This window comes from Ursus americanus, chromosome 1 (assembly GCF_024610735.1).
Source record: "Ursus americanus isolate L20-20 chromosome 1, mUrsAme1.1.p, whole genome shotgun sequence".
NCBI classification, from domain to species: domain Eukaryota; kingdom Metazoa; phylum Chordata; class Mammalia; order Carnivora; family Ursidae; genus Ursus; species Ursus americanus.
Window position 1 is genome coordinate 78,215,523 of NC_142127.1, and position 22,113 is coordinate 78,237,635.

At 37.4% G+C, this 22,113-nt stretch overlaps 1 protein-coding gene across 6 annotated transcripts in view; it reads left to right on the plus strand.

Annotated features, from left to right (window-relative positions):
* Nucleotides 1-22,113, plus strand: part of PARD3B (par-3 family cell polarity regulator beta) — a 980,330-nt gene that overhangs the window by 632,397 nt on the left and 325,820 nt on the right. For 5 of the 6 annotated variants that reach the window (XM_045806556.2, XM_045806554.2, XM_087862375.1 and 2 more), the window contains one exon: nt 6,590-6,634. The exons of the other annotated variant lie outside the window; for it this stretch is intronic. In XM_045806556.2, the coding sequence (XP_045662512.2) occupies nt 6,590-6,634 (45 nt within the window). The remainder of the gene's footprint in view (nt 1-6,589; nt 6,635-22,113) is intronic. 6 annotated transcript variants of the gene reach the window in all.

A 22,113-nucleotide genomic window follows, 5' to 3' on the forward strand; every position in this document is an offset into this window, starting at 1 on the left:
GCTCTGAGTTGCCCCATGCTGGAGGTAAGGGGCAGTATCTGCATTTTACAAATGAGTTCAGTAAGCTTGAAAAAGACTAAGTAAGTAGTCCATAGCCATGCATGTAATTAGTGTCACAGTCCAGGTCCCTTTGACATCAAAGCTTGAGCTCTTCAACTCTTTTCGTGCTACTCCCTATCCATGACTAAAAAAGATGCCGCAGGTGCTCCAAGTTGTCAAACAGAGTAATTGGTTCAAATAGTCAGCCATCTGAAACCTTTATTTCCTTTTGTGGATCTTCCTGTCTGTCTGACCTTCTACTGTATTCCTAAAGCTTATCCTTCTTCCTTTATTATACTAGTTATTGCATTATATTATATCAATGAATTATTCCTTTGCCTCTCCTCATTAAACCCCAGCATTAAGTATCTGATTCTTTTGAGAAAGACAGTATTTATTGCATGGATTCAAAAACAAATGACTTAATAAATTGATGAAGGAATGATTTGGTTTTTCCAATGTTCTTTAATGAGATCAAGACAATAGTGTAAGACCATATGAAAAGTGTCAGATTTTCAAACCTTAGATTTAAGATCTCCTAAGAAACATGGAGAAAGGGAATTCTGAAGAGATCCCTGCAAAGTTGTGAACCTGTGACTAGATGCATAACTATGAGGGAGTGGGTCCCGCATTTTCATCTCATCGCACGGTGGCTGGGGGATACCCTATAATATTAGAAGAAAACTTCAGCTCTTGAGTTCCAAGTCGCTTATTGTCATAGCAGCCACACACCCAGGGATGAGCATGGTGCTTTAGGGAAGCTGCTAAGAGACATGGTGAGATAAACATTTGCATCATCATCTTGTACTGATTCCCTAACCCTCTTTTCAGCAAAAGCCTTGGTTTGTTTGTTTAGTTTTGTGGGGGGTTTTTGTTTGTTTGTTTGTTTGTTTGTTTGTTTGTTTCAAGAGATGGAAGAAGTTTTCCACACTTAAGAATTCATAGTGCTGAAAACTCAAACGTCTCCCCAAGGAGAAACAGTATGCCAGACAGTCATTGACATAAGAAAACACTATAAATTAATGCAGTAAGAGTTCATGGTTACTAAGAAGAGAACTTAATTTACAACTTGAACTGGTTTGTATTTCTTAGAAATTCTGGAAATCAATCAGTGGTACAGAAATTGATCTACTAAAAGAGAAGAAAATTGATTCTTAATATTGGCAACTACATCAGTTTTTTGGTTTGTTTGTTTGTTTTTTTTTTTTTTAAGTTCTGAAGGGACAGCTCTTGGAAACAAGTTTATTAACCATCAAAGAATTACTTGATATTTAATTTCCTAGCAAACCATCCAGAAAGAAGTATTTATGGCCTCATTAGAGGATAGATTTTTGTGTTGCACCAAGCATCACCTTCAAAACTGCAATCTCTGTTATGTCAAAGATATGGAAGTAAAGATTAAATGGAACAGAGCTCTGTATGTAAAAGACCAGCATTGCATCATATTTTCTAGTGCTGCTTTGCACCAAAGTAGCTCCATATGAAGTGGTGGGAATCTGCACACATTTGCATATTCCCATTCATGACATAGTGTTGGCATTCTCAGAAAGAGTAACTGTAGCTGATGGCAATTTTTATCTGAAGAGATTTGTGCATGTTAGCAATATACTGTCTTCTGTCAGCTTAAGTAGAGCATATGGGGCCCATTAACTCACCAAATCTGCCACTGTTCTGCAAATTTTTATTAAGCAAGTGCAGTCCCTAATAGTCACTTATGTTATAGAATGCGTATCAAATGCTATCAATAAGCAAGAGAATTGTTTTCCCCCAGTGAGAATGCATTTGAAGTGTATGAGAAGGCTTGACAAAAGAATAAAATATTTTAAGTGATCACTGAACTAGTATAAATGTATCCTACTGGGAATCCAATGTATGTATTATAAGCACTTTAATGTTTGCCACTAATAAGCTCTCAGAATGCCATCTTTTTCACAGATTTTTCTCCCCATATTTTCTTGGTTTATGGTTTCTCTCAATTCTAACAATGATCCTGGTTGAGATTAAATCAAAAGACACTGTGTGTTTATCCACAGTTTTTTAAAAGGTGACAGAAGTGTTGAGCAATTTAATTAGCCTCAAAGGGCTACAGCAAAGACAGCTAGAAACAGAGGCCATCAAGCTGCTATGTTTCCCAAGCAAGTCTTCCTGAATCAGAGGATACACCAGGGAATTCACAAACATCCAAACCAAAGAGCGTCCTCCTTATGAAGCACTTCATAAGAATTAAATCACGGTCCATCAGTCTTGAGTTGAAGGCCAAGAGGCATGAGCTTAGTATAGAAATCCCATTATCCAAATAAATTCAGAGATAAGAAGAGCAAGTCCACAGTGCTCTCTAAGTATTTAATAACAGTTCCAATAAAAATGTCCATGAATTTCATCTTCAGAAGGTTTCAACATTTCACTGATAATGCTTTGATTACTGTAATATCCTTTTAAGTAATCAAGAGCAAGTAGTACCTGTCCTTGGGTAAAACTGAAGGATAAGAAAGAAAATATAATAGGCTCTGGAAACGAGAGAGAGAGAGAGAGAGAGAGAGAGAGAGAGAGAGAGAGAGAGAGAGAGAGAGAAAGAAAGAAAGAAAGAAAGAAAGAAAGAAAGAAAGAAAGAAAGAAAGAAAGAAAGAAAGAAAGAGAAGAAAAAGAAAAAAAGGAAGAAGGGAGGGAGGGAGGGAAGGAGAAAGAGGAAGAAAAAAGAACAAAAGGAAAAAAAAAAAAAACCATCATCAGAACCAGAACAAGAAACCTTGATTCTTGATCCATCACCTCTCTCTGACTAGATGCTTTTGGTGCCTCACCATTTTGGAATGGAAGACCTTCACAACATCCAGCCCACTCATTTTTCAATCTCTTGTAAATAAGGTTTTAGTTCAAAATGACACACCTGTCATATTCCTACTGCTACTATTCCAATCGCTGTGCTATCTAAATATTATGTAGTGAAATGAGTAGACTTAACCTCCAGCCCCAAGAGATAACCTTATAGTAGCTCAAAGGTAATCTGAGTTATAAAGGAAGTTGGGTATTAATTATAACACTTGTCATTTCTTACAAAGTGGTGGTAGTGTATGTAATTTTACCTCATTTTCGCATTTGCTACACTTATTTAAATCACTTCCCAGCACTAAGCATGTGCATAAAAGATGATTGTTCCCAATTTAACCTTTTAAATAAAGTGTATTCTATTAATTAAGTCATTATAGTCCCCTCTCTTTTCCATTATGTTTATTCATTTATCTTCTGTCCTAAAGATAGACACCTGTGTCACTGAATATTTTGGAGAAAGACCCTTAATTTTTATGCCTATCACCCATTTGGATTTTCTATACTGTTTTTTGAAATAGTGCTCTAAAGAATTTCAAATTGTCAATTAAAATAATGATAAGTATTCCCACTAAGAATAATAGAGAGTGTGCAGTCAAAAAGTTAAGGAAGCACCATGTTTAACCTAATATGGTTGAGGAATTTGCCCTACTTAAATGGGCTTAGATTTAACAGGATAACTTATGTCTATCAAAGAAAAAAGACAAATGCAAAATAACAAAATCTTTGTATGAATCCCTTTTCAGAATAACTACACATAATAAGACCATATAGTCTGAATAATGTATTTCCTCTGTCTTTCTTCCGCTATAAGATGAATGAGGAGACAGGTAAACTGAGAGGTAAAATGGGCTGTGCGTGTTGGATTATCCATGAGGTAACAATTCAAGTACCTGCCTGCAGGCATTGTATTCTCGCAAGTGTTTTCTGCCTCTGTTCCTTTATCATCCCAGGAAGTGAAACCATAAACACCACCACCATCATCAAATACACAACCTTTACCACTCTCACAGTTTTTATTTATCAAAAGTTTTCATTTATTGAGACATATGTCCCTGGGACGGTGCTGAATGCTTTTGTACATTTTTTTTTCCACTTAGTTCCACAATTCCTTGTGGCTTTTTCACACAAGGAAACGAAGGTTGAAAACAACTTAGTAACTTGCCTGGTAAAGCTGACATTTCAACTCATATCTATCTCATTATTAGCTATCATGTTATTCTGCCTTTCTATTTAGGTTCCTGTTAATAATGATTAACAGGAACTGCTATTAATGTTAATAATAGCAGTCTGTATTTATTAAGCACTTACTATATGATCTTTAAGTACTTTGCATAAATTTATGCACGTAATCTTCACTACAAGCCTATGGAGGAAGCAATATTATCCTCATTTTATATATGGTTGAGGCTCAGGGAGTGCAAATAAATTGCATATGACTAGTAAGTTTCCAAGTCAGGATTTTAACTCAGATGATTTCTCATTTGCAAAATGGGAATGAATATTTTAGCTTAAACTTATTAGAATGCTAAATTTCCAAACGTTAAACAAAATTATAGCTAACACTTGTTGATATTTATCACCACAGAAAGACTTCTATTAATAACAAAAATTCAAATATAAAGGATAATAGTTTTCTAACATATAAGTATTTGTCAAGTGTTTTCTTCTACTTATGCAACTGATGATTCAAAGAATATAACAAATTCTTCTATGACTTATCACAAGTATAGTAGAGTGGTTAAGAGTGCAATGTTTAAGTTCTGGATCCTCCACGTTGGAGGTGTGCTTCAGTTCCTTTATCTGTAAAGTAAAGATAATAATAATAATAATGCCTATCTTTATAGGTCATCTTGAGGATTAAGTGAATTATTAGCTATAAAGTACATAGGACAGAACCTCCACATTACAAGTGCTAAGTATTAGCCACTAGTGTTATTATTTTTAAATCATCATCATTGTTTTCCAGTTCTTTTCTATTTATACTGTAAATTCTACTGTAAATTTTTTTAGACCTGAAAAAGCCAGAATTCAACTAGAAATATGAAGAAAAGTCTGATAAGATTTTTAAGAAGTTAATAAAATACTAGGAGAATCACAGACAAGTAGTTGTTGTCTAGAAAATAAAGAAATAGCTTAGAAAAGGAGGGTAAGTGGGAGTGGGAAGATCTGTGCATAATAACTGGCTTGGTGAAATATGACTGATGGTGTAGGCAAAGGAAGGACAGGCACACTCCTCTGAGATCTCCAGTGTTAGGGAAAATGGCGGAGGTCTTCTTTGTCAGCAAATTTCACTTCACGTTGCTCAATCCTTGAGCATCAGATTTTTATAGACTAACACAGCCAATGGCACATAGCAAATAATGAAGAACTGTTGTTGGATTTGAGGTGATAATCCATGCAGAGAGCATAAGGATGAAGAACTTCGCATCTATGTTTTTGAGAGATATTGGGTAATAGCTTTCATATCATGTCATTGCCTAATATTGGTATCAGCATCATACCAGCCTCATAGAATGAGTTGAGAAATGTTCCCTCCTCTGAATTTACTGAAAGAATTTCTGAGGAGTGGTGTAATTTCTTCCTTAAATGTGTGGTAGAATTCACCAGTGAAGCCATCTGGGTCTAGAGTTTTTTTTTGTGTGGGAAAGTTTTAACTACAAATTCATTAAAAACAACAACAACAACAAAAACTATAGGGCCATTCAGATTATCTATTTCTTCCAACATAAGTTTGGATAACTTGTGTCTTTCAAAAATTTATATATTTCATCAGAGCCGTATTAATCTAGGGTAAAATTTTTTTTTCACTACTGAAGCAGGGTTCTTCATCTTTTTCTTCATGGCCTTGAATTATGAATCTTTACTCTGGCCATTGGGACTAGGCACTATGCCCAGCCCTGTGTGAACTTCAGACACTCTTCCCATTATACTTTTGGGTGGTTCCCAGGTCTTGGGTAGTTTCCTCACATGTGTGTGATCATTAGTATATTCAACTAAATATATGAGGAGATCTCGGCAGATCTCAGCAAGGGTTCTGGGTAAGTCTTTCCTTTCCGGTTATCTGCCTGCAGACGTCATCTGCCTTGGCTTCCCCAGACATTCAGGTCCATGTGCTCAGGCTGGGATGTCACCAGGCTCTGCTGTTGCCCTCCTTATACCACAATCTGGAAACTTTCTCCAGACAATAAGCTGGAGCAGTTATAGGATTCACCTCACTTGCTTTCCATCTCTGCTGCCTAACGTCTAATCCCTGATTGCCACTCTTCCATGTTTTATGTATTTAATTTTTTTTCAAGAGTGATTGTAAATCTGTTCCCTTTTACTCCAGATATAGAAGTCCAGTCCTAGTGTATTGAATATATATATTGCTATCACACTCAAAAAATTTTATTATATATTATACAGCTCTAGGCCCATGAATTTAATTTCTCCTTTTGTGGGCACGAAAACAATAGCCCAATTAACAGAGCTGAAAGTACTGAAAATTAAAAGAAAATAAAATTATATTCATAGACAGTCTAGTGTGTGTGTGTATTACTTCATAGCTGCCTTTAAAATAGCTACCAAAAGAAATGAGGCACCCCAGGTAGGCTGGGGAACACTTTTTTTCTCAAATTTTTTCCAGTAAAAGATTTAACTTCTTACGAATCTATTTCAATTTATTGTTCAAAAAATGGCTGATTTACAAGCAGGCCTGATCCTTGTCTCTTTTATTTCTTCTCAGTGCCAGATGAAAGCAAAGTCCACTCATTGGCTGCTCACAAATCGGGTAAGAAACTCCTTGTAACGGACTTTATATTCTCCTTCCTGGAAATTGCTGGCTGTGTTTGAGTAGCAGTTGGAACCTATTTCCATCCACTAGTCACTGAAAGGCTTGCTAATTAATACATGAGATGTCTCTGACTTCCACAAAGATGAATTATTGCTTGGCTCTGTGTGTAGTGGCATAATGTATGCTGACTCAAAATGTTTGAGAGGAAAGGATAAAGGTTTCCAAAAACTAATAATTATAAAACCAAAAATCTTAAACCTGTTTGCCAGCTGAACACTTAAAACAACAAAAAAATTGTAAGGAAAATCCGAGAAAGTTTGAAACTCTTTCCCGTGATGACTTTCACATGACAGTGGCAGAACAAAGAGCTCCCGAACAAGAAAAATGTGGCCATTTCTCCTCAAAAAAGGAATAGTTTGTTTTTTGTTTTTTGTTGTTGTTGTTGTTGTGTTTTTTTTTTTTTTTTTTTTTTTGCTTGTCATCAAAGAGACTCACACCCAAGATGGCCGTATTATATTTCTTTAGACTGAGGAATGAGCTCCCTCATTCCTAGAGGTTCTCCAGGAAGTCCACAAGAATCTCTGCGAGTTTCCTGGGTCTTTCTCTATTATGTGGGAGACACCTTCCAGTCAAAAATCCAAGCTTTTCCTTTGTTGCCAAGTGGTTTGTTTCTATCCCTTTGCCCTTCGTCGTTGCTTTTTCACTTTGATTGAAAACACTTAGTGCTACCAAACTTGCAAATACTACAATGATCCCTTTGCTCTACGGGTGTATTATTAGGGGAAGAATATCCATTTTACTCTTAGGCTTGCCACTGCAAATAACAGAAGAGTTACAATTTGTTGACATCCCCCTGTTTCTGAAACAAAGAAAGTCTTTCCCGTCACCAAGTGTCTCCTGTGTTTATGTGCTAATTATGTTTCCAGCAGTAAGTGGCCTTGATGCCTCATTACTTCCATCATGTTCCAGGGCAAGAGTATGATTTTTTTTTTCTTTTCCTCTTTCTCCAGATTCTCTTGTGATAACAGCAGGAAAGGGCTGGTTCACAACTCTTAGATATTTTTTTGCTTTTCTGCTGCTCCTAATAAAGAGCCTAAGAGGTTAGATCACCGTGAAGGAAAAGATTTCTCTGAGAGTGATAAACCGCAGAGTGCTGCTTTCCCCCATCATCCTTGTCTATTACATTCTTTACTACTGGAAATATTTTTAGGAGCCTAAAAGGGAAGTTCTCGTGACGAGGAACTCCAAGGATAGCCTATATTATTTTCATCTTCAGTGCACCTTAAATAGTACTGCTTATCATTAGTTCTGTTACCCAGATTAACACTTGAAAATTAAAGCCTTTTCATGTCCTGGGATAGGCTTCAAGGTAAAAAAAAAAAAAAAAAAAAAAAAAATGGAAGCAGTTTTTAAAACTGTTTGTCAATCTGGTTTTTGAAAATGAGCAAATAAACTTTCTGACTTTTTTCCAGAAAATCAAATCTTATTCCGATCTTAATTTCCAAACAAGTTTCTGTCAGCCAGTGACTGAAAATTTATTGCCACTCTTTTTAAATGAGAACATTGTCACCTTTGTATATCACTACAGTATTTCACTAAACCGAATGATATGCTTTTATATAGTGTGATATAAAACATAGTAAAAAAGAATTACCCAAAGTACAAAACTTGAAATAATTTCCAAATTGAAAAAAAAAATGACAAAAATGGCATAATTTTAAACCTGTCAAGTTAATTGTAAGCTCCACATGGCAGCCTTACTCTCTAGCTGGTTAATAAAAATAGTATCAACAGTCTTTATAGCATATGAACCATGCTGCTTAAATATATCGGGTGTTTTAAAGATTTCTGGTTCCTAATGAACTGCTAGTACAATATTCACCATTTTACATTTCGGAGTCCTTGCATACCCTATCACAGTGTCATTGAGCTTTTCACTGGCCATCTGTGGAATCAGTGCAAAGGCTGAGAACAACCAGAACATTGCTCACTCTGGAGCAGAAGTGGCATACAAGAAAACCCAATAAAATGGGCTAAGCAATCACCTAAAATTATATACTCTAGAGTTACAGTAAGTGGGAGCACTCTAAGACAGTAGAGACCGTCCTGAGAAAATACAAAGAACATTAAAGAAAATCTACAACTAAGGTTATAAATTTATAAAGATATATAAAAATCTACAACTTATGTAAATTAATATACTCCAAGAATATACCCTCCCCCACTTTTTATATTTATTTCTTTTGGAAAATATATCTTGAATTATAATGATCCTCAAAAAACTCATCCCTCATGTAACGTGCAACTCCTCTACGCGTGCACACTTAGGCAGAACAATTTCTGAGGTGGGGGCCGTGGATGGTAAAAGAGGATTAAGAGTCCTTTTGCTTCTGGTAACGTCTTTCAGTTACACAAATCATCTTGAAAATTCACCTAATATGTAACTGTAGTCTCAATCTGGTACAGTCTGTGACAGCAAGTAACCAGCTGAACTATAATGTCTGATGTTCCATGATCATACTTGTCTCGCCAGTGTTAAAAGAGATCATTCAGTGTCTTTTCGTTTCACTTTTCCCCTCCCCACATCTTTCCTCTGGAATATTTAAGTAAAAAGGCGATATCCCTTTTGCTAAAAAGGAAGAGTATCCCCCTCTGTCTCTTTTTAATTATAGAAATGTGGGCAGCTTTCATACTATCCAAGACCATCAGGAAGTTAAATTAAATTGTATGTGCTGACCTGAATCTATCATCCATCTTCTTATTTGGGACGATATTCAATATTTTAATAAATTCATCTGAGTTAAAGTTTCTTCTGAGTCAGCTACTTAGTGTGTAGAGAGCCATTTCATGCCAAGTTCCATCTGTTGGTCTGGCTTGGGTACCTCCCAAATTTGTGACAGTATTTTTGGCACCCTTTCCTTGGCTTAATCTTTAAATGGTTGATTCTTCAAAGTTCAGATCAAATCAAAGGCTCAGGTAAGATAAATCCTTCTAATATTTTTGGCCTAAAATACAGTCCCCTTACCCCTTCTGGAATCAATTCAGTATTCTTGAGATTTTTCTAACGGCCTACCTCAGGGGTTGCCGAGTGGGCAGCATCTCATACGTTAGCTGGGAAGCAGGCAGGATGTTCTGTTGTCAATCTTGTAGGGTCCTCCTCCATGTATGAGAGGTATCGATGTCTCTGGAATGGTGAGACCTACCCAGAGAGGTTAAGAACAAAGTGCCTTTTAATTGGTTCCTTTAAGAAAAATCACAAGTTTCAGAGAGCCTAAAAAATAAGAAATGTGTCCTTCCTTATCTTATTAATTGACAAAATTCTGACAAAATACAAATCTTAGTAAATGCAGGGGGTTTAAAAAAACTTCAGCAAAATGTATATTTTAAGCAATGAAACCAATTTTTAATGATTTCAGTATTCTAAGGGAACATTAGAATCCAAAGAAAATGACATCAAATTTGGCATAGCTTTTTTAAAAATTATGCTTTAATTTTGACTATACAGACTCATAAACTGTATCTGAGAAGGAATCATTTCTTTTTTTCCCCCTACATACTGAGCTGACACCTAAACTAATAGTTTAATGCTCCTCCACATTTTAGTCAGAAAGGACTTATAAATTTTACTTTTTTACTATGTCTTAATTTTTTTTTTGTTTTGATTTACTGCTTGGAACTGTTTTAATATGTATTGACTGTCTGCGGAGATCTGTGCTGACCCAGCTCTTTAAGATGATGCAGTACTGAGGAAAGCCGATGAGTTCTTCTTTACGAGCTCTGACATATTAATTAGCAAAATGGACTAAAAAGCTTTCCTATTTCTATTTTAATTTCTTACATTCTCAAACACCTGTCTATATAGCTGTAAAACAGGCAAGTCTGTAAAAGTAATGGTTGGCAGTAAGACGAGACCTTTTCTGAGATAAGTTTATCAATTAATGAGCAAATATTCATTAACAGTCTAAGGAGATAGCTCTGTAGAGGTGCCTTGCAGCCACTGAGTGTGTGGATATCTTAACACATTTTACTGGTAAGGAAGCTGAAGCTCCCGGGCATTTAAATGCTTGTTCTCTTAGCTGGTAACTAGTATGGGTGAGGTTACGAACCCAGATACTGTGTGGTAAAGCCTATGCTTTGGCCAATTCATTTTCCACCAGCATGTGCCTAACACTTCAGTCCCAGGGCCTGAGAAGACTACAGTTCTAGTTGGAAAACATGATACACATGTCAAAATATCCTATAAATGCTTACCTTTTGCCAACTCTGACTGAACAAGGAACACCATAAGTATAATTTCTCTAGCAAACGATTCTAACTCAGTGAGCATGAGAGGGATATCTAATCTGATCATTCTTGACTTTGTTTCCCTGCATGTATGTATGTATGTATGTGTATATATATTTATATGAAAGTGTGGGCCAAGTTAAGAGATATGTAAGAGAGAAAATATGCATGTGATGTGTATGCATTATGTATAAATTACAGCAAATGTGCACGTGATGTGTATCCTTACGGCAAAGGCTGAAAGTTTAATATGTAAGTTGCTAACTTGGCAGACCTTACGTTCTGTTCTAAATGCATTGTGTGTAAACTTTATATTTAGAATGTTCGAGTGTAGCCAAAGAAATCTCTAGATCTTTCCAAAGAAATAGAGCTCTTAAAAGCACAAGGTGATCAGATAGTCACTTTAATACAAGAGCAATGTGCTATTAAATGACATTTCATAAATTTTGTTGAGTATGCATTTAAAATTTGGAGCACCAACTATAGTCATTTTTCATGAGTCTGAATTGAATTTTTCCTGGCTTTTTATTGTTATTGTTGGTGAGGAACTAAATCTTCGAGTTAGTGGGTAGTGGACTTAAACTCTGTTTCTTTCTTTATCAGTTGGTTAAGGTAACACTATATGGTTATACATTTGGACAAAAATCTTAATTAGGTACTTCCTAAGCTTTTGTCACTTGTTATGTTGGATAAATATAGCTTTAGACACAAGAAATATATACATTCTCACATCCTCCAGCTTGTTTTACATTTCCATGGGATTCAGGATGTTATTTAAAAAAATAGCAATATGTATAAGCTTCTTCCAATACAAACTTGATTATAAAGCAACCCCAGTATTTCCTATGTTGTAAAGGTTACTGAATACTCTGGTCTCTAAAATTCAATGAATCAAATTGAATTAGAAACAAATATATCAGTCTTTTTAGAAATGTGATTCAATTCTTTGCTACTCAAATATGGTGCAGGTGTGTGCATCTCTGAATTTCATGAGTAAATAGAGTCTACATGTTTTTACAAATCAAATTCCAAAATTAATTATTTCAGTTCCACTCATGTTTATTAAATGCCCACTCTGTGACAGGTGTTATATGAAGTGCTGGAGATACAAAGTGACATAAGACATCGTCTCTGTCTTAGAAAAAAATTTTTGAAATAGTAGGGGAGAAAGACATATAAATGCCTGATTAAATATTGGTTTGGTACCTTTATGCTGAAGAGTACAGTGTGGAAATCTCACAGAGGAAATTTTGCTTGATTCTGCTTGGGGTTGGGGGATGGCTGTCATATTTCAGAAAGGAAATGTTTCCAGAGCAGGATCTGAAAGATAAATAGAAATTGAAGGAATAAAAAGGTCAATGAGCTAACACATTTCAGGCATATGGAAAGTTATGACAACTTGAAACATCATGGTATGTTCACAAAACTATAAGCAATTCAGTGTCGCACAAATGCAAGTGGAGAGGAACAGATACCAGGTTGAGCCAGTAGGCAGGAGATTTAATCATGAGGAGCTCTTACCAAATGGAAAAATGTTAATTTTATCCTACAGGCCCAGAGAATCCAAACTGATTAAAGGAGAGGGTTGACCAGTTTTATATTGTAGTACTGTTACTCTGTTGGCTGTGGTGACTTGATGGACAAAAAAAATCAAGGAGAATAGTTAACAGACTGTTGCTGTAGTCCAGATAAGAGATGACGTGAGCATAAATTTGAGTGAATCACAATGCAAATAGAAAGAAAAGTAAAACATATTTAAGAAATAAAGCTTTGAAGATGTTTTTTTTTTTAATTAAACTTAGTGGGTGAGTGAGGAAGAAGATCCAATTTGATTCTCAGTGTATCAGTCAGCTATTGCTACACCTGTGCTGCATAACAAAGTCAACAGCAAACATTTATTTCTTGATCACATATCTTCATGTGGGTGGAGACTTGCTCATCTCAGAAGTGTTTATCTGGGCTTAGCGCCACTCTACAGTTTACATCCAGGTTTTATATTATTATTCTCCTTGGAACAGTGGTTTCCTGAGGAAAGTATTTTTGATAACAAAAGTGATAAGATGGAAATAGGGTAGATAGAAAAGACCTATAAGCTATGGAGTCAAAGCCATGGAGTATTAAGTCACATGACAGTGAAGGTAGTAGAGGAGAATGAGAGGCAGAAGTAGAAGGAAGTGTGGCAGGATGGCATGAGCTGGGAAGGAGTAGGGATTTTATATGTGAGTAGAAGAGCAACGGGTTTGAAAGCAGAAGTGAGAAGTAAAGAGGCCACTGAGCCCCCTCCCAACCCTGACCTGCATGATGTGGATGAGAATGAGAGGGCTGCAAGGGAAGCAGATTTCTTAGTGGAGAGGTAGACTTCAATTACGGCTAAAAGTCAGGGAAATTTTTAGAGAAGAGGTTGAAAGTGAGCAACATCTTGTCAACCACGGAAGGATAGTGGGGACTCAAAGAAGGCAAATGGAGGAGTGTGGGATAGAGGGGAAAGCGGGACAGTGGTCACGTGGGAATATGGCCAGAATGGTGTAAGGCGGCAGCCCAGAGGGCAATAGATGACCGGGGGTTCTACCTCTTGGGAAGTGACTGAGGATGGCAGGAGCAGTGGGTCTGGTTTGTTTCCATAGCTCTGTGGTTGTCAAGAGGATTAATCTTCACTCTTTGGTGAACAGAGAAAAGGCTTGGGCCAGTTTAGACCCAATGGTGGCCTGGATGAATTATTTCCTATAAAGAGGTCATATCTCTGAAGAATGAGAAGATGAAGATTTCCAGGAGGAAATGGTCCCAAGTTTACAGAAGTTTTGAGAAGATGCCCAAGTTTCACTAGGTTTGGAAATTGAGAGATGGCCATTAGTTATCACTTCAGCAGAGCGAGTGTTGGCAGACAGGAGAGCAGGAACAAGATGCTGTGGCTTGAGGAGGAATGGGGATGGAAACAAGCACAGGTGATCTTTCTAGCAGTTTAATATTAAGAGAAAGAAAAGAGGTGTATCTAGAGAAGTGAAGTTGTTTTTATTGCTCTACTTTATGTTATCAATGAGAAACACTGTGTTTATAAACTGAGAGGAAAGAGATATTTGTGAGAAAATGGAGAAATGGGAAAGAGGGAATTGTTAAAGGCATAGGATTTAGACTGTAGTGTTATAGCAGTTGGCCTTGAAGAGGATGAGCCAAGATTAGAGGGCAAGTGGCAGTTATGCATGTGGCGTAGATACATTTGTAGGTAGTAGGGGTGAGAACTTAAGGATGTTAATGGTCTCAGCTTGATGGTGTCCAAGTCTACTTGGTGGCATTATAGGATTGGTCATAGCTGGCCAAGAAATACAAGAAACACTGTGGATAGTAGGTAACCTATGTTGAAATCTGTTTAAGTCACTGAAGCAAAATTGGATAGGAAACTATGAAGAAAGATACTTACACTTACACATGCACACCCAGACTACAGTCAAGGGTTGCGTTGCAGAGGACCTGCAGCTTTTCCCCAAACTAAAATGCTGTTTATCTCTTGCAGTTATATTTTCAATTCTCTATTTGTGGTGGAATTAGAGAATGTTAGGACTAAGTGGAGCAGTACATATCTCTAGGACAACCAACTTTTTTTAAGGAGTAGACTGAGGCCTAGAAGAGGGGAAAGTCACCCCCACCAAAGGCCCAGCTAGTCAATGACAGAACGAAGGCTCAGATCTGCTTCCTTATTTCAGCAATCTCTTGTCATTGTTACCAGTTTTGCCTGATTTCATTACCTAAAGTATTGTGACAGTCCTCAGAATTTCCCCAAATTCAGCATGGATAACAGAAATATAGGGTAATTTGGCACAGGACTAGTCATCTTTCCTTTAAGCTTCTGACATGAAAACCCACCAGGATTGAATAAGCTTCTATATACAAAATTTTGTATTACATCCCAAGTTTATACAGACTGTCACAGAATCTGTGTTTATGTATAGTTGCTATTTATTATACTTTTTACTTTTATTATGGTGTTTTATTTCTTTTTCCTATAAATATAAATACACAGGACAAATTATTCTAAGCTCCAGCGGGCATTTATTGATGTGGTATATTTTGGTATGTATTTTCCCCTATGCCCTTATATAGCCATATTAACATTACAGACTTCACAGTAACAAAATTCTTTGTTATCCTGTCTCTCTCGTTATCCAGAATATGACAGCCTGTCTTTGGAGATAAAATTTAGTATGCTTAAGTATGTGTTGATTTAGACAATTTATAGTTTCTAAAGTGTTTTGAGTTGTTTGAACAAGTGAAAAGTAATTTTATTAAGAGAAGAGCATATTTTTATATATGTCAAATTCTTCAAATGTGGCTGAACTCTCAAACTTCACCATCCATGGGGAATATGTGTCTTGTACATTTAGAAACAGTGGTTTGGAACTGACAATTCTAATAGTGTTTCTAAATGCTAGAATGAACATCTGCAGTGAAAAATGTTATTAGCTGATTACATGATGGTTGATAAACACAAAGTGAATGTTTGACATCAGCACTGTGCTGTGGGCTGAGCTGTCTGTACCCAACTTCGGATTAGTTCTGCAACCAGAGAGGAACAATAATAGCAGGAGCCATAGAAAACAGCAAGTCACATAAAAAGTACTCTAAAATGCCATCAGTAGTCAGAATATTACTGTGTGAATTTGGATGTGCCATGGGCAAAAATAAATCACGTTCTCGAAAACAGAGTAACTATACATTTTAACCTACAGTATGATCATTGGTTCTGTCCTCTTTATATTCAGCTTTAGGATACCTTCAGTTAACTTTTTGCAATGAAACCATGGCAATAAAATCACTGGACTCTGCTTACTAGCTTTAAATAATGGCAGCCCCTCATGAAGGGGAGAGTTGGAAAGAGCTAGAAGGCTTTTCAGTTCCTGCCTAATTATTTTGGAAAAGTTTACATTGAGACCGAGAATTTAAAATCACTCTTCTAAGGAAGGGATTTTATGTGTAAATTTGTTGTGGAGGAAAAGACTGAGACGCCCTGACTCCAGTGACCCAGAGGGGTTTTCAACTTTAGTGCAAACTCTAGTCTGCCAGTGTTAACTGAATGGCTACTCATTCCACCAATGGTTTTGCTAAAAATCAGCCAATGAGGATATCGGAAGGACAGGTTTAAAACCCAGCCTGGGAAATTTAAAGATGAACTCCCACATGATAGACTACCCAATCTATGTTGAGTAATGTATGCCAAGGCCTAACTTCGTCTTTAATAACTGATAAACTGTCAACTAATGGTGAGAAACATTTAGGATATATTGGCTTTGATAATGTCGGTATTACTTTATATTAGATGACTTATGTGTATATGTTTACGTGTATACACATTTGAGTTTCATAAATGAATACTGTCTTATGCAGGCGAAGAAGGGAAGCATTAAAAGATATGTATTTCGAGAAAAATATTGCCTGCTTAGGAAACATTCATTTGCTCCTGTATTTAGGTTCCATGGCCAGGAATAAATTTCACCCTCTTTAACAAGTCATACCATGCTCTCCATCACCTTCTCATGGCCTGTCCTTCCAGGCTTGTCTCTTGCCGCCATCACCCACCACCCCACCCCATCAGCCTCATCATACATGTTCCCAACTCACAGAGCTACTCACTATTTTTTTTTTTTTGAAGGGCAGGGGAGGGACAGAGGGAGAGGGAGAATCTTAAGTAGTCTCCATGCTGGGGCTCAGTCTCACAACCCTGAGATCATGACCTGAGCCAAAATCAAGAGTCAGATACTTAACCATCTGAGCCACCCAGGTGCCCCGAGAGCTACTCACTTTTGTTATCAGACCATGTCTTGCTCTTTCATACCTCAGAGCCCCAGCTGAACTCTGTCCTGAGAAACTTTTCCCACTACCTTCACACAAGGGTCCCTTCTGGGAGCTAGCCTTGAGTAACTTCAGGTGTCTCTAGGCTCTGCTTTTATACTATTTCACTTCTCTCAGCCTTTCTTGGCTTAACTCACACTTCTGTTCTATAGCTGGTCAGTCCCCAAGATCTCCTGCAGGGCGTTTTCAATTTCCTTTAATCAGCAATCGTGGCTCCCTGAGAGCATTGAGAATCCCAAGGCCCACCTTATACAGGCAGAACTCGATTACCTACCACATGAGGGGGAGTAACCAAGGATAGATCATTTACCAAACCAATACTTAACGAAGACCTGCCATGTGCCAGACGCTGTGCCAGGTTCCACAGGTACAAAATTGTGTCGAATACAGATTTTGCCACAAAGGTGCTTACAGCTTAGTAGTAGCAATGGGAATGCAAATGGCGAAAATTTCAGGTGCTTAAGTATAAAAGCAAATACATAGAAAAAGTAACAGTGCTTACCTTTACTCAGAGGAAGAAGATAGAGATTGAGGGACAAGGGAGACTTCTGCTTTACCTACAGTATCTGAATTTTTACATTGAGACTAAGTTTATGTACAAATTGGAGAATAAATATTTATGGATTTGAAAAATAAAAACATTTTTAAACATTGTAAGCCTTCACATGCTGAATCTACTAATGACAATGTTGTACAAGTGGGAGGATTTACCGTGGGGACTGTCACAGAATGTGTACGGGAGAAGCACAGGACAAGGGATGCTTTCTGGGAAGGAGAGAAGAGGCTGAATCCCTGAGTCATGCTGGGAACCTGCTTGAGGCCCAGAAGTATTTTGGGGCAAAGGCAATGGAGAGAGGCTTACCTACGAGACAACTCATTTGTAGGTTGCTGAAGAAAGTGCCAGTGAAAAACATACTTAGGGAGTTTATCCACCCCCCCCCCATCAAGTTTTGGTATTCTAATGGTAGAAGCTTAGTCCTTGTAATTCATTCAGTAAGGCACCCACACAATGCCATATACAAAAAAAGGTCTTTTGTAAAAGTTCATGATGCCCCAACTGTGTCCAATAAAAGCAGAATTATAATAAAAGGACTAATGATGAATACGTAAAAATTAAAGAGAAAACTGTAAGCAACCTAGATTACTTCTCTTTGCTAAAATAAGCACATGCAAATTCATTCCCACTCTATTGATAATTAGAAACCGCACACCCACACGAAACAACTTACAAATCCCGCCCCATCAAATACAACAAAGCTGTTCCAAGTCGCCTTTTGAACAAAAACCCTTTTATTAACCAGTCAGTTAAAAAAAACAAAACAACCAAAAAGGGGTGTATGCCTTTTTAAATTGGGCAAAGCACAACTGCAAAAAAAGAGGGGAAGAAAAAGCAGATAGTTTTGCAAACTATCATGATACGCCAGCAGGGAGTTGTTGGAGGCATTTGGAAATATTGGTGTCAAACTGGTGATAGAGACTTCTTTCGTGCTATGCTGACGGACCTCAGAGGAAACACTCCTGTAGGCTAGCGCAGTGTTGCAGTGGTCCCTGAACTCTGGTAATGACTCATGTGGGCAAGTACTTCTTGTTTTTAAAAGTATGTGTCTATGTGAGTATGTACTAGTCAAACAGTTTTTCCATTTATGGTCTTGCTGCATGTTTTTGAAATAAAATTTTTACATAAAAACTATGAGATTTTGAACTCTTGAAGGAAATAAAGGATGATAGGCGAACATGCAAAATATTATGGAGCAGTGACGCCAGTTGCTGAAGGTTGGGAAACACTGGTCAGTGTTATGTTTCCATCAGCATTCTGCAGTTCCCATCAGAATGCTTCTTTGCAAAGCTCAAAAAATCATAGTTTGAGAAAATATCTCCACTCTGAAGTCTTTAGGCTATGTGATATGCACAGTCTGGGCCCCATTTCCTGTCCGTACGCAAACGCCTTCAATTCCAGTTGAATCCGCTGGCTTTTTCAGCAGAAGAAATGTCTAAAGCTTCCACTATTTCTTACCATGATAACTCTTAAGTTAAACTTGAATTATATTTTCAAGTATTCCTCCAGCAAGCCATCTTATCTGAGAAGGAAACCAAGCACATAAAAGATACAGTAGTGCCCTTCTGTGTGAGCCTGAAAAGTCTTACCAAATGCAGGGTTAACCTTGACTTGACGCTTTTCTTTACCTATGCCGTTAATCCAGCAGGAAATCAAGTTGGACCCATAGGAATACATCCCGAAGCTTTACTTCCCACCCTCGCCCAAGCCGCCATGGCCTCATGCCTTCAGGAGCCTCCTCACTGACACGCACTCCTCCACCTCTCTCTTCACAGGAGCCAAAGGGATCTTTGGAAAACAGGAATCAAATCATGTCCCTCAAATGCTTAAAACCCTTAGTGGCTTCTCATCATTCATAGAAAATAATCCACATCTCTTACCATGATCCCCAAAGCCTAATTTCCTCTGCTGGCCTGCCTCTCCAACCTCGTCGCCACTGCTTCCTCCTTCTTCCGGACACTTGGCCTATGTTGTCTGCTTTCTGTCTCTGGAACAGGCCAGCTTGCTCTCCCTCTAGGCCCTTCGCACATGTATTCCCTCTGCTCAGAATGATCTCCCTCCACTTCAAGTGGTCGTTTTTTTCTTATTCAGTTCTCAGGTCAAATGTTGTTTCCTCAAACATACCTTCCCTGACCACCCCATATTGCTTACTCTGTTTATTTCCTCATAGCACTTCTTACAGTCTGTAGTAAGAGTGTGCGTGTGTGTGCACACGCATGTGTGTGTGTGTGTGTGTAACCTACTATCTCCCCTCCCCCTAGAATGTAAGCTCTACAAGGGCAGAGACCTTGAACCCCAGTCCAAAAGCAGTGTCTGTTACAGAGCAACTGTCCTTTACTCAGTGTTTGCAAGGTCTTTCTTTTGATATGTCTTTTGCATATTTTTACTTTTAAACTTCCCATGTTCTTTATGCACATGTATTGTCCTAACAAATAGGTGAATTTTGTACTTATGTTCTGGCAGTCTGAACTGTGCTGGGGGTTTAGCACTTTTACATTTATTAAGATTACTGGCATATTTAGATTATGTTTATCATCTTATTTTTATATTTAAGCCCCCTCTTAATGCCTTTTTTTCTACTTTCTTATCCTCTGAGGATGAATTCCTGTTTTGTATTTATCATCCCACTTTTTTCTTATATTGATTTGGCAATTGTACACCACCTTTTTATCACTTAACAAACTATAAGACTAGTCCACACTAAATTCTTTTCCCAAACAATACAAGAACTTAGAACACTTTAGAACTCTTTACGCTCTTCCAATTTCTATACTATTTTCCATTTTCTTTCTGAATTATTGATCCCACAGGTTACCTGTTAATTTAAATGTCCTACGTATTTAATATTTGTTCAAACTGACCTATATATTTACCAATTTCTTTTCTTACCGTTCTTCCTTCTATCTCAGACCTTCCTTCTGGGGTCTTTTTCCTTCTTCCTGAAGTATGCCCTTTAAGATATTCCTTTAACAATGGTCTACTGATATCACTCTGTGTTGTTTGTCAGAAGGTGTCTTGTTCTCAACAACTAGTCACGTTAGGCATACAGTATTAGGCCGACAGCACACTGACAATGTTCGACTGTCTTCTGGCTTCTTCTGTGAAAAGTCAGCCATTGGTCTAATTGACATCTCTTTACCGGTGATCAGTCTTTTCTCTCTGGATACTTTTAAATTCTCTTTGTCTTTGATGTTCACTGCAGTCTAGGTCTTGCTGCCCATTTCTTTATATTATCCTTCTTGGTAGATGGTGTGTCTCCTATGGCTGCATATTAATGTTTTCCATCACTTCTGGGAAGTTACGTCTGTTGATATGCTTCTTCTCCATTCTGTCTTCTCCTTGTGGAACTCTTACCAGGTGTGCCTTAGACCTCTTACTCTTCAGCCATGTCTCCTACACACTATTTCATATTTTTCTATCTCCTTGATTCTGTGCTTCATTGTAGGTACTTTTTACAGACCTATCTTCTAATTCCAATTTGGTGTCTAAATCTCATGTTTCCGCCGACTCTCATTCATGGTGACTTTCTTTCTTATGAATTTGGTCATTTCTGTTTGGGATGTCATATTTGGTTGGGCTGAATGTGCGAGGATCTTGAGGAGTCTGATTTGCCTGTGCTTTTCTCCAGAGAAGATTTAAATTTGCTTCTTTTGGGGTACTAGAGTACTACTAACCTAGAACCACTTTCATATGATTTCTTGGCTGATAGCTTAATTAATTGGGAGAAAATAAGTTTGATTTGATACCTATAAGGGGGCAGTCCTGCGGTTGTAAATTCTTAAAGAGAATGATGACTTTTTAAACTGCTGTTTTATTTATTTAAACCAGAGTAAAGGCAGATTTTCTTGGATTCCCTTTGCTGAAGAAAGTGTATTAAGGGTAGGAGCTTATTCAGCTTACTCTTCCATCACGGTTGTAGGACCTTTGGGTGGTCACTGGTTTAACTGTCCTGCATTGGACTCTCTCTCAGATCCTCTAAGACATCGCTATCATACTATCTTCCCATGCTTCAGATTCCTAGTATCAGCATTTACTTGAAGGGCAGTTCCAACCTGCAAATTTGGTTACATAGCATCCTTCACTCTTGGTTTTTTATTCGTTATTTTTTGCTTGTTGGAAGGCTTTGCTTAAGGATTTCCCTTAATATCCTATGAGCTCAACAATGAATTTAGGTGTGTATTTGTTTTAATATATCTAAGATCTATTTGTATTTTTATCATCAGAATTTTGGGAATTGATTCATTACTGGAAGCAGAAGTCTAGAGTCTAATTATTAGTTTGCTAAACGAATGAATGAATAAATGAATGGTTATTTTTTATAAATGGCTGAATTCAAATTAACCATTGGGTCCAATGCAGATTAGAACACACATTAAGCCAGATATGGTTTTATTTCACTAGGTCTGGATTACTTTTGACAAAGCAACTTAAAATATTCCTTCGAAATATATGGAAAGCCACATACCATAGGAATAAAGTGGGGGGTGATGCCCACAATATGCTGAGAAAGTTTGAAATGGAAAATTCTCTTCAATAAGAAACCACATAATAAAAAGTTCTGGTTATATTTGTAGTTACAAGCTATGGTTTATTACTCTGTCTAGAGATTCTTATAATGATTCATTGTTCTAGGAAGAAATAAAATAGGGTTCACAAAGGAGCTTTTATCAGATTATAATGTACCTGCCATAAAGTGGGGAAGAAGAGGCTTATCTGGCGATTTGTTGTCACTGCCTACATGAGCCATGGATATGATACTAATTAGAATTCCTTCTGAACTTCTGGAATGCCCTTC